General features: G+C 38.5%; 1 protein-coding gene across 1 annotated transcript; it reads right to left on the reverse strand.

Moving 5' to 3' along the window:
* Positions 1-2,492: 2,492 nt before the first annotated feature.
* On the reverse strand, positions 2,493-15,187 carry ZSCAN32 (zinc finger and SCAN domain containing 32). Its single transcript, XM_044657171.1, has 6 exons — positions 14,404-15,187; positions 12,480-12,684; positions 11,188-11,291; positions 10,710-10,836; positions 10,046-10,252; positions 2,493-4,336 (listed from the first exon to the last, which is right to left on the reverse strand). The coding sequence occupies exons 1-6, from the start codon at positions 14,773-14,775 to the stop codon at positions 3,456-3,458; spliced, it is 1,896 nt and encodes a 631-aa protein (XP_044513106.1). The 5' UTR covers positions 14,776-15,187; the 3' UTR covers positions 2,493-3,455.
* Between the last annotated feature and the right edge of the window lie 1,921 nt (positions 15,188-17,108).

Here is a 17,108-nt window from a genome sequence, read left to right on the forward strand (position 1 = left end):
TTTATTAGCATTGTGACCCTGAGCAAGTCACTTAACCTGTCTACTTCAGTTTCTTCAACTATAAAACAGGGATGATGATAATGCCTACTTCCCAGGGTTAGTTGAAGCTCGAATGACTCATAAAATGCTTATTAGCACAGTGCTTGACACATAAAAACTTTTTTTCTCCCTCTACTATAAGTTGAAATATTTTGTTGTCATTTCAACAAAATGAGGAACTAAGGAAATATTTGATCCTGCCCTCCTGTCTTCTCTTCTTTTGCATCTAGGCTTCAAGTCCTTTAGTGAGTTTTTCATTTTTCCTTTATTGTGTTGTTCTTCAAAAGGTTCCAAGAAGAAAACAATATGGGAGAGATTAGGTTTAGATCAACATCTCACACCCTACACCAAGATAAATTCAGAATGGGTGAATGACTTGAATATAAAGAGAGAAACTATAAATAAGTTAAGTGAACACAGAATAGTATACTTGTCAGATCTCTGGGAAAGGAAAGATTTTAAAACCAAACAAGAGTTAGAGAAAATTACAAAATGTAAATTAAATGGTTTTGATTATATTAAACTAAAAAGCTTTTGTACAAATAAAAACAGTGTAGCCAAAATCAGAAGGGAAACAACAAATTGGGAAAAGATCTTTATAACAAAAAACTCTGACAGGGGTCTAATTACTCAAATATACAAGGAGTTAAATCAATTGTATAAAAAATCAAGCCATTCCCCAATTGATAAATGGGCAAGAGACATGAAATCAAAAGTATCAATAAGCACATGAGAAAGTGTTCTAAATCTCTAATAATTAGAGAAATGCAAATCAAAACAACTCTGAGGTATCACCTCACACCTAGCAGATTGGCTAAAATGAAAGAAGGGGAGAGTAATGAATGCTGGAGGGGATGTGGCCAAATTGGGATATTAATGCATTGCTGGTGGAGTTGTGAACTGATTTGGATCAGTTCTGGATGGCAATTTGGAACTATGCTCAAAGGGCTATAAAAGAATGCCTGCCCTTTGATCCAGCCATACCATTGTTGGGATTGTACCCCAAAGAGATCAGAGATAAACAGACTTGCACGAAAATATTTATAGCTGCACTTTTTGGCAAAAAACTGGAAAAGGAGGGTATGTCCTTCAATTAAGGAATGGCTGACTAAATTGTGGTATATGCTGGTGATAGAATACTATTGTGCTCAAAGGAATAATAAACTGGAGGAATTCCATGTGAACTGGAAAGACTTCCAGGAATTGATGCAGAGTGAAAGGAACAGAGCCAGAAGAACATTGTACACAGAGACTGATATACTATGGTAAAATCGAATGTAATGGACTTCTGTACCAGCAGAAAGCAATGACACAGGACAGTTCTGAGGGATTTATGGTAAAGAACGCTACCCACATTCAGAGGAAGAACTGCAGGAGAGGAAACATAAGAAAAACAACTGCTTGAACTCATGGGTTGAGGCAAACATGATTAGGGATATAGACTCGAAACTACCACACCAATGCAACTATCAACAATTTGGAAATGGGTCTTGATCAATGACACATGTTAAAGCCAGTGGAAATGTGCATCGGCCATGGGTGGGGGCAGTGTGGGGGGTGAAGGGGAAAGTAGGAGCATGAATCATGTAACCATGTTAAAAATGAATATTAATAAATGTTTTAAAAAAAAAAAGGTTCCAAGAATAAAATTTGATACTTGACATATTACATGCGGCTTAGAATAAAGTACAAGAGATTTCTAGTATAAAAGAATATAAAATGTACTTGCTTCCATGTTTTCCACCCCCCAAAAAATCACTAAGTAGCAAAGTAGGAGTCTGAACTCAAGTTCTAACTCCAAATATAGCATTCTTCCCACTCCTCTTATCTCAGGAAAATGTTCTCACTGTTCTTTGATTTTTAAAAAAGTTGTTTTTTCAATCGGCAAAAATCGGCCTTCTTATTCTCCCATACTAACCACCTTCCCCCGACCCCAAGAACTAAAGAAAAACAAACCGTTACATATATGTGTAGTCAATTAAAACAGATGTCCTCATTGGCTGTATCCAAATATTTGTTTTACCCTGGACTTCAGAGTCCTTCACCTTGCCATCAGGAGGCAGGTAGCATATTTCATCACTAGTCCTCTGCAATCATAGTTGGCCATTATACTGATAAGAGTTTCTAATTTGTTCTAAGGTTGCCATATTGGTATCGTATAAGTTGTTCCCTCGTTCTGTTTATTTCACTTAGCATCAGAGTTAATAATAGGTTTTCCCAGTTTCTCTAAAACCCTTTCATCATAGCCTTTCATTTCCATGATTTGATTCCTCATTTACTCTCTGCCACTGACTTTAACTGTTATTCCACTTGTGCATTCTACCTTGAATGCTGTACAGAACTTGACCCTGTGTGATAAGCTTGCTCTGTGTACCATGTATTGATTCCCTTATCTGTACTAACATAAGTCAAGAGATTTTAAAAACAAAAACAAGACACAAAAGGGATTGGGGAAGACTTTTATTTTAATCATAAACAGTAATGTTTACAAACTAGTACAAATATTTGTGAAGGAAAGGCAAGCCAATTTCTAATAGCCAGATTCTTAACTTACAAGCTAGAATTGGGACAAAATAAGAGAATATGACATTTAACTTCACTTTTTAAAAAGGCAAACCCAGATATTATGTATGTTCTAAGAACATTTCATTCTACATTGGCTTAATCCTACTCCATCCTACTTTATTAGTCATCTTTTACTATTCCTTCTACGCAATTCTGAACATCTCTCTTTTGACCCAATGGATCACAGTGCCAAAGAACTTCAGGGAACTAAAATTGAATTACTGGTTATCTATGGCTTAATTCTCAATGCATATTCACATCAAGAGGAGGAAATACGCTACAATGTAACTGCCTCTGCCTGAATCCTGGCCTTAGAGTCAGGAAGGTCTGAATTCAAGTCATATTTCAGATAGGTAGCTGGGGCACCATGGGAAAGTCACAAGCTTTCAGTGCCACAAACAATTTTTAAGACTCTAACTTAGATGTAACTGTACGTGTGGAAGGAGTTTACACATCGGGGTCTCCATACACTGACAGAATCATAGTTCTAAATTTAACAAAAACAAAAAACCAACTCTCCAAGTCTAGAACTAAAACACTTTTCACTTCATTGGTCTGCACAGCTTTATGAGCCGGTGGGATCATAGAAAGAAAGGATTATTCCAAGGCTGTATTTATGGGTCACATTTCTTTGTGTTACTGAGTAAAACAATGTAACATTAGGGCAGATTCAGAGCTGAGAAGTCAGACTAGGTTCCTTGATTCTATTCTTGTACTCTACAAAGCCAACAAGAGAGAGTTCTAGGATATGGATCTGCCTCAGTGAGTGTTGAGAAAACCTTAATAAGCACCTGTTAGCCAGCTGTGACTTCAGAATTTTCTGTTTCACCTTTACCCCACACATCATCTATTTATGATATGTCTCTCTCAAGTACATTAATCCTTGACTGAATCAGAAACTTTTCTCTCATATGAACTCCCTGGTGTCTAGTAAGAGCAGAGCTTTTCCCAAAGCTTCTCCCACACTGGGCACATTCATAGGGCTTCTCACCAGTATGTGTTCTCTTATGGGCATTAAAGTGGGAACTATTGTTGAAGCTTTTCCCACATTCTCTACATTTATATGGACTTTCCCCAGTGTGAGCTCGCCTATGAGCACTAAATTGGGAGCTATTGTTAAATCTTTTCCCACACTCGTTACACTGATATGGCTTTTCTCCTGTGTGGGTTCTCTGATGGACAATGAGACTTGAGCTCTGATTGAAGCTTTTCCCACACTCTCCACACTTGTAGGGCCTCTCTCCAGTATGGGTCCTCAGGTGGGCTGTGAGGTTAGAACGCTCACTGAAACTTTTCCCACATTCATTACATTTGTGGGGTTTCTCACCTGTGTGGATTCTCCGATGCCTAACCAGATAAGAACCACGACTAAAACTTTTCCCACACTGCTGACATTTAGTAGTCTTTTCTAATTCAGGGGTTGACTTGTGAGAATTTTGAGAGAAGCTATTTCCACACACAAGCTGTTTATGGTGTTTTTCTCCAACAAACAGTTTCTGTTGATCCAGTTTCTTCATTAAATCTCTCTCTTGGAAAGCTGGTTTCCCTTGTTTCTCTCGTGGAAAACTTATAAGTTGTTTCCTTAACTTGCTCACAGTCTCACAGGCATCTTTTAGAACAGGATATTGGAAAATTTGCCGATTAAACTTTCCTTGTACTGTTCTGCTCAGTTGCTCTTCTGAAAATTCCCATTTTAGATTTTCCTTTTTAATCTCATTCTTCCTTTTGAAACCTGAAAGAAGAGAAATTAATTGACCAAGCCAGAAAGAAAGAAAACCATGAGAAAATAGTTATTACTAATAGGAAAAATCCAAAAGGAGAATCTGTTATATTTTATGTAATATACTTTATGTAAATAGAATTTGAGCATTTTGCTTCCCCATCCTAGATCTACTTAGATACATCAAAAATCTGAGATTCCCAATTTTTTAGTGATTTGAACCTCGGTTTATGGGGAAATGCCCACTACCACCATTTCCCTTATACTACATCTCTTGACGGGCACTGACAAGCAAATTATTTTGCACAAAAGTCAAGTCAAGAAAAAGAGACAGACCTTCTCTATTGGGTTATCAGGCTGCACTGAGTTAGTTGCTCAAGGCCAAAGCACAAAGTTAAGGGCAGCACTTACTCTTGAATAGTTTAATCTTTGAAAATAAAGGTTCCTCAGCTTGGGTCTCTGAATAAAAAAGCCTCTCCTTTAGTTCTGATCAAGTAATGCTAGTAGAAAACAACTTCTAGTACCAAACAAACAAAGTCCTGGGATGAAGAAAGTTACTTTAGTGCTACTGTGGGGGTCTCTTCTGCATGGTAAGATCTGAAAAAAGACAAGTTTTCTAGATACAACACCTCAAGAAATCCAAAGCCAGCATTGATATAAAGATGAAATGAACACAGTAACAAAAACTTGTCTAACACTAATACACTGCTGGTGGAGTTGTGAATTGGTCCAACCATTCTGGAGGGCAATTTAGAACTATGCCCAAAGAACTTTAAAAGAATGCCTGCCCTTTGATCCAGCCATAGCACTGCTGGGTTTATACCCCAATGAGATCATAAGGAAAAAAACGTGTACAAAAATATTTATAGCCATGCTCTTTGTGGTGGCAAAAAATTGGAAAATGAGGGGATGCCCTTCTATTAGAGCAATGATTCCCAAAGTGGGCACCTCTGCCCCCTGGTGGGTGCTGCAGCAATCCAGGGGAACAGTGATGGCCTCAGGTGCATTTGGGGGTGGTGAATAACTGTAAGAGGGCAGTGATAGTATATAACAGGGGGCACTAAGTAATATTTTTTCTGGAAAAGGGGTGGTAGGCCAAAAAAGTCTGGGAACCACTGGATTAAAGAATGGCTAAACAAATTATGGTATCTGCTGGTGATGGAATGCTATTGTGCTGAAAGGAATAATGAACTGGAGGAATTCCATATGAACTGGAACAACCTCCAGGAATTGATGCAGAGTGAAAAGAGCAGAACCAAGAGGACCTTATACAAAGAGACTGATACGCTGTTTCACAATCGAATGTAATGGACTTCTATACTAGCAGCTGTGCAATGATCCAAGACATTTCTAAGGGTCTTATGCGCATTGGATATGGGAGGGGGATGGAAGGAGGGGTGAGAAAAAGCGTGAATCGTGTAACAATGGAAAAATGTTCTTAATTAATCAATTAAATAAAAATTTAAAAATATAGTTATAGTTGTGCTCTTTGTAGTAGCAAAAAATTGGAAAACGAGGGGGTGCCCATCAATTGGGGAATGGCTAAACAAATTGTGGTATCTGACGGTAATGGAATACTATTATGCTGAAAGGAATACTGAACTGGAGGAATTCCATGTGAACTGGAAAGACCTCCAGGAAGTGATGCAGAGTGAAACGAGCAGAACCAGGAGAACATCATACACAGAGACTGATACATTATGGCACAATCAAATATAATAGACTTTTCTACTAGCAGCCATGCAATGACCCAGGACAATCCAGAGAAACTTATGATAAAGAATGCTATTCACATGCAGAGAAAGAACTGTGGGAGTAGAAACACAGAAGAAAAATATATGATCGATCATGTGGTTCAATGGGGATGTGATTAGGGTTTGGATATTAAAAGATCACTCTACTACAAATATGAATAACATGGAAATAGGTTTTGAACAATGATACATGTATAATCCAGTGGAATTGCTTGTCAGCTCCAGGAGGAGGGAGGACAGAGGGGAAGGGAAATCATGAATCATGTAACCATGGAAAAATATTCTAAATTTTAAAAAAAAAGTTGTCCAAAATACAATCAAGGTAAGACGGTAAAATGAGCCAGCAAGAAGATTTGATTCCTAGAATCCCAGTCTCAAATATAGAATGGATCTCAATGCATTTAGTCCAACCAATCTTTTCCTTACCACTCTTCTGGAATTCATATCAGAATGATTTTTAAGAGGTTTTGGAATCTAAGGTTTTCAGCTTTCTGTCTAGACTTCTTATATTTTGTTGCTCTCTGAATTATCTATTATGTATTCTTCCACAACCTTCCTGGGTTTTCAGCCTCCTGAGGCCTTGCTTTTCAGACTCAACATTCTTTCTACCCTGACCAGAAATAGATGTCACCTTTGCCAGAATTTTAAGAGTGAGGTCAGAAGGCAAAGAGCTCAATAGAGCATGCATTTCCATATGAACACACGGTCTCCTTATTCTTGGTTGCTTGTATGGAGACTTTTAAATTTGGTTTAACATTGCTCTGCTGGCTCTAGGGAGCTATGATCTCCTTAGCTTTTCAACTATAACTCCGTATATCTGGCTAATGTACGGGAAGCCTCCATTTTTCATAACACCTATATTTACTGAGAATGAAAAAGAGACTCTTGGTTTCTTCATAGCCCCAGTACACATCTGCCACCAGGGGAGAAAGTTCAGAGCTATCAATCCATTTTGTACAATAGAATCTTTAGCCGGCCCCAGATTTTACTTAATAATCCCTCAATCTATCCCATACCACTAGCTTTTAGTGGCTGCTTCCTGAAAAAATGTCCAGGCTCAAGTTTTCTTCCTAACAAGTAAAAGTATTTTTGAGAAGTTAGCCTTTCTCAGCAACTATCCTTTCAAGTTTTTTAGCTTATCTGGAATAATTGCCTTTCCTCTTGCCCCCTTTTAATTATATCTGCTTCCTCAAAATTATCCATTTTCCCAGATGATTTAACTAATGACAACAATCAGGGTGAGTGACCAATGAATGGGCTGAAACAGGTAAGAAGATATAAAAGCAAAGATCATCTTCTTGACAAATGCCTTGCTGCTTAGACTAGAGAGAACATCTCAAAATAGTTGTCTTTCAGCTACAGAATTGTCCCTTAGCTGCCCTGTACATGGCTATCTATATCTAGGGGACCCCAGTCATTCTTCATATTACTCTCAACCATCTTCTCAATAGCCATTTTGCAGATTCCCTTCCCATCTCTCTCTCCTAACCAGTTCTGGAACTCAAATCAGTGCTATCATAGCTCCTGGAAATCATGTGTTAATCCACTTTTCTCCATCAGGTTCCTCCCATCATCCCTCTAACTTTCCAAAGGAAAATAACTTTCCCTTCCCTGGCAGCCCCCTTCACAATAGGGACAATACTAATGTCTTCCCCATGAGAATGTAGGTTCCTTGAGGGAAGAGATTATCTTTGCTTTTGTATTTGTATCTCCAATACTTAGCACAGTGCTTGGTATGTAGTAAGGGCTTAATAAGTGCTATTTAACTTATTCATTCAGCAGTAAGAAATGTTGAGTATCAAAGTAAAGGTGGATAAGAAAGAATCAAAAGAATACAAATAGATGAATTCTGAAGAAATCAGAAGGGGACCCATAGACTAGGCAAAAGGTACAGATGCCTACACTCATTCCTGCAGTATTCTGTAGCACCTAGTCTAGCCCAACTCTGTGACTATATTTCCTGTGTCATCCTGTGTTAACATTTCAATATCAAAATACTCTAAACTATGCTTATTCTGATGTACACCAGTGAATACTACTTAGCAAGAAGCTGGCGTTTAGCTACCCTTTATGCATATCCCTGAAATACAAATCAAGCCCAGAACCCCTCAAAAGACTTGATTTTATCTAAATTGATGCAAAAGGGCTAAAATCTAGAGTTTTTCCAATATTTAATCTGAATCCTGTCTAATTTTTGTAGAGAGCAAACTATCCTCAACTTCTTTCTCCAACCCCATTCTCCAGCCTAAAGTTCTAGGCTGCTTGAAGGAGGATAAAGATGACAATGTGTCCAAGTTCAAGTTATGTCAAAAAGCCAGTTTTGTTCTGGTGATGCCATAAAACACAAGCCTATTTTATAACCTTTAGGGAGGCACTTAATCACACCACTATTCACACTAATACTGATTGGTTCACACACAGAGACATACTTTATTATGTTCACTGTAAATAGAAAGAAGTAAAGATGCTTGTGGAGCATAGGCAGAAAAGGGAGTCATGCTATGGCCAGGAAAGACAACATAAGCAGATCTGGTCTGTGACCAAAAATTCAATCCTAAATTGAATATATGCAACAGTGCATCTCTAGGCATCAGAGGGAGTGTCAGGCAAGGGATAAGGTTAGCTTTGGAGTAAGAAAAATTTAGGTTCAAGTCCTGACTTGACACATACTAGCTATGTGACCATGGCAAGTCATAAAATCCTTCCCACCTCCCCACTGCCCCAGGAACTCCCTAAGGCTACAGAGTATACACTGCTGCTACTCTGCAGCTGGGAAAGAAATTTCCATACCAGAAGCTCTCCTAAACAGATGAAATCACAGGTCCAGAGCAAAACCAAAATCTATTCCAGGAAAGGTAGTATTTAAGTACTGTACAGTTCTTAGTCTTCATAAAATCTATATATTACATGGGATTTCTTTATGTTCATATATCCCAGATAAACAGAAAATCTACAGAAAAATCTGTGGGCTGAAAATATGAATAATTTTTTTTGACTCTTACCTTCTGTCAGTACTAATTCTAAGACAGAAGAGCAGCAAGGTGGAAAAATATTCTAAATAAAAATTTAAAAAAAATAAAGAGCAGCAAGAGCTATACAACTGTGGTTAAGAGACTTGCCCAGGGTCACATTGCTAGAACTGTCAGAGGCCAGATTTGAACCTAGGTCTTTCAGACTCTAGGCTAGGCACTCTATTTACTGTGTCACTTAGCTGCCCCAAATATGAGGAGTTTTAAAATCATTTTTAGAGAATACAATCCAAATCTTCCACTAAAGTCCTTCTCTAAAGCTTCATTGTAACACTGAATTCTTGAAGGCTCTGCCAGTGGAATTAAGTTCTGACCAGTCCTCCCAAGCTGAAAAGGTTTCAACATTTGTTATAAGGAGTGCTCTAATGTGTGGGTGGGAGGATGGAGCATGGGAAAGAGAGGTTTGCGACAAATCATTTGGAATTGATAGATATTTTTTGAAAGAAAAGGAGTACCAATTTTCTAAAAATATAATTAATTAAAAAAGGTTTCAATTATAATTCAGCAACAGATTGTCATCTTAGGATCAGCTGAGGCTTGAAAAGCTTCATCAATAGAAGGCTGGCCAGAGCAACTCAATCCAATGAGGACATGGAAGGAAACAATCTGAATCAATTAAGGAACTGCTCAAACCACTGAAATCACAAGTCATTAAAGTATAAAAAAATTCAGTCTCATGGTATTGTGCTAAGATTTTAGCGCAATCTATAAAATCCCAGTATCAAAAATTTGTACCCAAAGGGGACAAAGGGAGCACAAGCTATGTGATTTTTCTAAGTGGGGAAAAGAAGGAAGCCTGTTCTTGAGATAACTCTGTCAGTTGGTCAACCATTGCCCTATACTCTTGGCTTTTCTGCTGATGGGTCCAGATTCCTGAACCCAAGGTTCATTGTGAATTGAAAGAAAAGGCTTTGTTTCCTCAAAACTGCAGTGCATACCTGATATTTTCTCATCCTCCAAGTCCTGTTGCCTCTGGTCTCCCAGGTTTTTTCCTGCTCTGTTGACTTGTTTTTCATCAGTGTGTACTCGGTTCTCATTTGTATGGGAGCTACTTAGGATCTCTGTCTCCTTGGAACCTTGAAGTTCTGGAATACATATATCTTTTCCATGTTTCACCCCAGAAATCAGAAGAGATTTGGGAAGTCCTAAACATTGAAAAGAAGAAAGGGAAAATCATAGTTTACACTGACCAAAAAAAAATCCCAAAATTCAGGTAAATGTTAGAATCTCCCAGAGGAGGATCAGAAGAAAAGTTCTGGGAGAGTGGGAGGCCTATATGAGAAGGTTGAGACATGATGCAGAGATGGCAAAGCATGATGATTTAGGGATAGCAAAGGAGTGATCAATTTGGGCCACCACTGAAATCAGAACATTTTGTTAGGAAGAATCTTTCCTATACTGAATGATGTAAGAACCAAAAAGAAGTCCATGATTCAGTCCCTCTAAAAGTCTATAAGAATAGGGTAAAAATTACCCTGAGATGAGAAGGGTTCCTCTGTCACAAGAAGCAATAAAGCCTCTGTCTCTCTTAGGTTCTAGGGTTTTGGAAACTAGGTTAGTAAGCAAACTGGCTCTAAGTCTAATGGGGAAATGAATTCTTACCCACTGAGTCCACATTTCTGTACTTCTCCTGTGCGATACCCCTGTAGAGGACCCTCTGAGCAGAATTCAAACACCTCCACTCTTCCTGGGAGAGGGACACGGTCACATCCTCACATGTGACTGGTTCCTGTAACAACACCGGTACCTGCTGCTACCGAGAAAATAGCATCGCTCTATCCTAGGTTGAGGGGCAGAGACAGGAGCACAATGATCAGATCAGGACACAAGAAGAGAGCTGAGGTGAGGAACCTCTGTAGTTAAAGTGAGGTATGGGTGGGGTGGAAAAAGGGGCAAAACATGAGATTATATACTTAAAGAATGTAAGGGATGCCTGAAGAAGCCAAATATACTCTATATCTGCCTAATTTGCTTGAGAAGGAAAGGGGTTTGAGAACAGAAAGAAATGAACTCTGAACTATGAAAAAATTCCAGGATGAAACCTTGTGATCTCAGAAGGAACAGAGGAACTGCACCTCACCTGAAACCCAGTTGTAAGGATTACAGCTTCCATCTCCTGATTTCTCATCCTTCTTTCCTGGGAAAAGGCAGAAACCTGGGGAGTATCTTCTGCCAGAAGTCTGGCTATAGGAAGAAAAAGGAGTCATTAAAAGGATGGAAGTTGACAAACATTCTCTAACTTTCTGTATAGTCATCTCTGAACTAATTTACTAATTTGATGAGATCTTTCCATGGTTCCTTATCCCTTCTGACAGAATAGCCTTTTAGATCTCATTATTCTTTATCCTCTGAAACCAAAGAATACTTTCAAACTCCTCCAGGAATCCTGCACTTATTGTTAATCACCAGTACTATTAACTTCAGGGGAACACACTTGGCATATAATCATGAGCCATTTAGTAATCTGGATTAGAATTTGAAGACTAAAGCACAACAATCTCTATCAGATAATACCATTACCAGACTAAAAATTCCAAGAGGAAAGGAAATATATCTTATCTAAACTCTCTCTTTCTCTCTCCTGTGTCTAGCATAGTGTATTGCATACATTGGGCAGTTGGTTAAATTTAACTAAATCTCTATTCAGTTGCTCTCTTTGCTAAGTACTAATGCATCACAAGGGAGGAAGTAAAAATGTCTCTCTAGGAATAGAGAAAAAAAGATGTAAAACAAAACAGAAGGGAAAACTTGCTTTGCTTTTAAAAAACAAAAACAAATAAAGTGAAAGAAACCACTCATGTTAACTTTATTCTTAGTCATATAAAGTCTGCTAATGGTATGTACCATCTGGATAGATTTATGCCCTGAATCTAGTCATACAAAAATGATCTGAGTTTTAAAAAAAGCTCGCTAGCCACCAATGTCAATTTTCATAAGTTAAAAAGGAGTCAAAATGCAATCTCCAAGAGGATGAAAACTCTGTTCCAATCAACCAGCCTTACTTAAAAAGAACCTTCCACCCATGATTTTTTATTATAACATTTGGAAAATAGACAGAAGCACTGAAAAAAAAAAAAAGGAACTCTATGTAAAGATAAAAGGAAATGGAGAAACCCTGTGGAGGAAAGGACATTGAAAGTAAAGAAATAGTAAGGGCTCAATTGCATTCAGGTGTAAAGCACTTCCTGACTAATTTATTTTATCAATGAATTTCAATTCAAAATATCAATTTATTTTATCCTGAAGATCTCTTTCCTAAAGATCTTGAAAAGTTGGAACTTGTCCATATGAGTGAAGATTTGACTCCAAGGATATATACGAGAGGTCCTTAGGTGTTCCTTTTCATCCACCCAACCAATCAGTGCTTCTTACTTGTCTCTTGTCTTAGTTGAGGCTCCTGTTTATAGTCTGCCTCATCTTGTGATCCTTCATGAGGGTTCCATGATGTATACTTTGAGGGATCTTCCTCCTGCTGATTTTCCTCTTGCTTTAACTGGTAGCTCATGGACTCCTGTGCTGCCCCCACAGGAACTATCTTCTCCACAAGCACTTCTGGGTTTTGCACACTGACTGGAAACTGGGAATAACCCCATATATAGTTACCATATAGTCTAAAATCAGACATAATTCCAGGAAAAGCTGAATCTAAAAACCCTCAAAAAGAGGAATGAAAATTAACTGTACCAAGAAGCAGAAATAATAAATAAAATATTATTCCTTTAGCTACTGTGTTTTTACTTTCACAGAAATTTACAGAAGTCAAAGGTTGATTCCTTTTAAAATGAGAAAGTCTATTTTCTACTTGAAGAAACCTATGATTAGTAAGGGTACTATCATAAAAAAATATATATGGCAGACGACAGCTAGGTGGTTCAGTGGGTAGAGCCAAGCCTCGAGACAGGAAGTCCTGGGTTCAAATATGGCCTCAGACACTTTCTAGCTATGTGACCCTGGGCAAGTCACTTAACCCCCATTGCATTGGGGTATATAATATTGATTCTAAGAAGGTAAGGGCTTAAAAAAAAAAGAAAGAAGGCACTCTCTTGACATAACCTTCACCACATTAAGCTGAGGATTCACAGAATCAGAGTTGGAAGTGATCTCAACAATCATAAACTTGAATCTGAACAGGAATCACCCATATGATATCACCAGGCTTTTTGCTGAAGATTGCTACCAAAAGTGAATCCATCACTTCACAGGCACTTCCCCAATAAATAATATATAACACTACATCTTTATCTCAGTTTCTCTTCTTCTGCCAACTTAACCACATCCCAATTATTCAATAAAATTTATATTCTTTTGTAATGCTTCATAAGAACCATCCATTTCAGCCATCTTAATCTTAATGTTACTCACCTATACACAAGTGGAAATATACTATCCCACTCTCTACCACCAACCTTCATTTCCAGATTTCAGATCCTCATTCAAGTCCTAACTTTTCCACCCAAAGCTTCTAACCACACCTGTAAACTCAACACCCTTACCTTTAGCTAGGGAAGATGACAATGTACCCCCCATCCCCACCCCGCCCCATCTTCAATCAAGGGAGGCAGCTCAGTAAAGTGGAAAGAGCAATTGTTTTGTAGTCAAAGGAGGTGGGTTTTGAATCCCAACCCTACAACTTATGAAATGTGTGACCTTGGGAAAGGTGCTTTAACCCTTGTGGATCTCAGTTTTCTCATCTGTAAAATGAAGGGGTTGGATTTGAAGACCTCTAAGGTCCCTTCAGCTCTACATCTATGATCCTAAGGAAGTCAGAGAGGGCTCAACTTGGCCCTTCAACTCTGTCATGCCCACAAAGCTGTTAGCTCCTTGATAAAAAGGACTATGTCTAGAATAGCTTTGTCTCTTAGCATCAGTGCAGTGTCTTGCACATAATGGAAACTCAACATATATTAGTTGAATAAATTACCTGGCTGATATGATAGAAAAAGGGAAGTTCTTTCCCTATAGTATAGTGGGAAAAAGACTGAACTTGGAATGAGAAATTCATCATTACAACTCCACATTTATTTATTATATGACTTTGGGCAAGTAACTTCTGTAAGCTCAACTTCTACATCTTCAAAATGAGAAAGACAATGTTTACAATTCTCAAGAAAGTAAGCATTTTATAAATGTAAGTTGCTAGCAATAATAGTAATATTGATGACAGAAGTACTATCATACAAGAAAGATTTTTTTAATCTTAGAAAAAGTAATGGGATCCTTTTTCTCTTATACCAGCTGACTTCCTGATAGCCTCATCATGGCTCCTTCCTGCCAGTCATGCATTTCTCCTTCTCACCTGCTCTTCTGGTCCTTCAGTCTCTTTCTGTAAATCCTCAACGAGTGCTACAGCCTCCTCTCCATTTTCTGGACGATGCTCCCTCACCTGGACCTGGATCTCTCCTGGCAGGATGGTCAGGAATTGCTCCAGCACCAGCATTTCCAAGATCTGTTCTTTTGAGTTTGTCTTGGGCCTCAGCCACCTACAACAAAGTTCCCAAAGCGTACTAAAAGCTTCATGGGGCCCACCCACCTCTTGGTAGCAGAATTGTCTAAATTGCTGACGGAAGGCTTCTGAGTCAGTTGTTACTTCCACTTGAAGGGCAGCTTTCTGACCCCAAGTGGAGTTTTTTTGTAGAGTTTGTACCTGGCGGCCCAAGGCTGCAGCCATTGTTCACCTCAAAGGATGATTTCACTCCAGATGGTTGAGAACTCCTAGAATTAAATTCTGTCTCTCTGTCATGTCACTGGGATGCCACCACCATGAACTGGACACAGTAAGAGGAGGTTTTTTCTGGCCTTGGAGAAACAAAAAAGTGTCAGTGACATATATAAGAAATACCATTTTCAATTCACTTTTGGGGCTCAGAGAACAGGGGCTAGGAATAGACTAAAGGGAGGGAAGGGGATCCTGGATGAAGGTATTAGAAATTAGGAGGGGGAACAGTCAATAACACAAAGAATGAAGTTACCAGTGGCCAAATCTACATTAAACCAATAATCTAAAAGAAAGTAAGCTTCTTAAGGGCAGAGACTACTTTTTTTTGTCTTTGTATTCCCAGCATCTAGCACAGGGCCTACCATTTTTTTTTTTTTGGATGGACCTTTGATTTTCTTTTTTTTTTTCCTTTGAGGAAACTTCCTCTATATAGGTCAACACAGACAATTTATAATCTTAAGAGAGTTATTAATAGCATGGGCCTGCCAGGCCAAATAGGAATGTCAATGAGAAACCAGCAAAAATGAATGTTATTTAATTTAATTCAATATTTCTTAAGCACCCGGTATGGGACATGTTAGCCACTTCAAGAGATACAGAAGAAAAAAACAAACAACACACAACTCATAATCTAATAGAAGAGAAAGAAAGCTATACAAATAACAAAAGAGAATGTGCAATGCAAAGGAAAGGTCCAGGCAAAAGTGTTGAGATATACTAAAGGCCAATGTTTAGCCATATGAAAAATGCTCTGAATCATTCATACTTAAAGAAATGAAAATTAAAGCAAATCTATAGTTGCACCGTATACCCATTAGATTGACAAAGTGAACAAAAATGAAAAATGACAACTACTGGAGGGGCTGTGGGAAAACAGTACATTGATGTACTATTGACATAACTGTGAAATGGTCTAGTCATTCTAGGAAAATTTGGGACTACATCCTCCCAAAAAGATTAAACTATGCATGCCTTTTAATTCAACTTTACAACTACTAGCCTATACACTAAAGAGATGAAATAAAAAGGAAAAGTTCCTTTATGAACAAACATATTTATAGTAGTTCTACTACAGTAGCAAAGAATATGAAACTAAGGGCAAAATGCTAAGAAATTTAAGGAAGGAAAGAGTAATTCCTTTCAGCTGTGTGAGAGAAAGGAGATAGTCCTTAGGGGAGAAAATAAATGGTTCATTTGGGATTTCAAGAAAAGATGAGACTTCAAGAGAAGAGACTGAGGAATAGAATAAACATGGCCACTGTAGGCATAGCACTATCAAAGGCATGGAAAGAAGGCAAACTGAAAATACAGAATATAAAGTAGTACACTACTGAAAGGTAGGATAAAAGGAGGAAGAGGAGGAGATAAAAATGGAATTGTAACTTAACTGTAGAGGTCTTTGAATGCCAGGATTGGAAGGTTATATTTTATATAGTAAACAGTATGGTTTACTGAAGCTTTTGAGTAGAGATATAGATGATTTGAATGGTGCATAAGAATATTACCGGGACATGGGCAGCTGAGTAGCTCAGTGGAGGGAGAGTCAGGCCTAGAGACAGGAGGTCCTAGGTTCAAACCCGGCCTCAGCCACTTCCCAGCTGTGTGACCCTGGGCAAGTCACTTGACCCCCCATTGCCCACCCTTACCACTCTTCCACCTATGAGACAATACACCGAAATTAAGGGTTAAAAAAAAAAAAAAAGAATATTACCGGGACAGAAGTGTAAAGAGCAGATTGAAGAGATGAGAAACTGGAAGCAAGCAGACTAGTCTAGGCAAGGGTGTATAGAGAACAGAAAGAAGGAAAGAAACATGAAAGAAACTACAGACAGAATATACAGGCCTTGATAAATGAGTATGGAAGCCAGAGTTGACAATGAGGTTTTGCAGTTGTATAAACAGGAAGATCATATTCCATCAACAAAATGAAAAGTGAGGGGTGCAATCAGCCTGAACACTTTCAGTCTGATGGACAAGGCAAGAAAGAGCTCACCAAATGGAAAATCAGGACCAGAGCTCAGGGGAGATGCTGAGGCTAACGTGTAGATCTGGAAATTATCTCCAAAGCTGACAATTGAACCCAGTGGAGTGGATGAATGAAGTAACAAGGATTAAGGTTCAAAAAGAAAAGACTCGGGGTACACAGTCTTGGGGCCATCCAGGTTTAAGAGGCAATAAGAACTTGCAAGAGACACCAAAAAAAGGGCAGAAAGACCGAAGCCCTACGATACAATGTCAGGAAGGGACGGAGGGGTCAAGAGGACAGGAGGTGTCCCAAGTCAGGA

This window comes from Gracilinanus agilis, chromosome 1 (genome assembly GCF_016433145.1).
Source record: "Gracilinanus agilis isolate LMUSP501 chromosome 1, AgileGrace, whole genome shotgun sequence".
Taxonomy (NCBI): Eukaryota; Metazoa; Chordata; class Mammalia; order Didelphimorphia; family Didelphidae; genus Gracilinanus; species Gracilinanus agilis.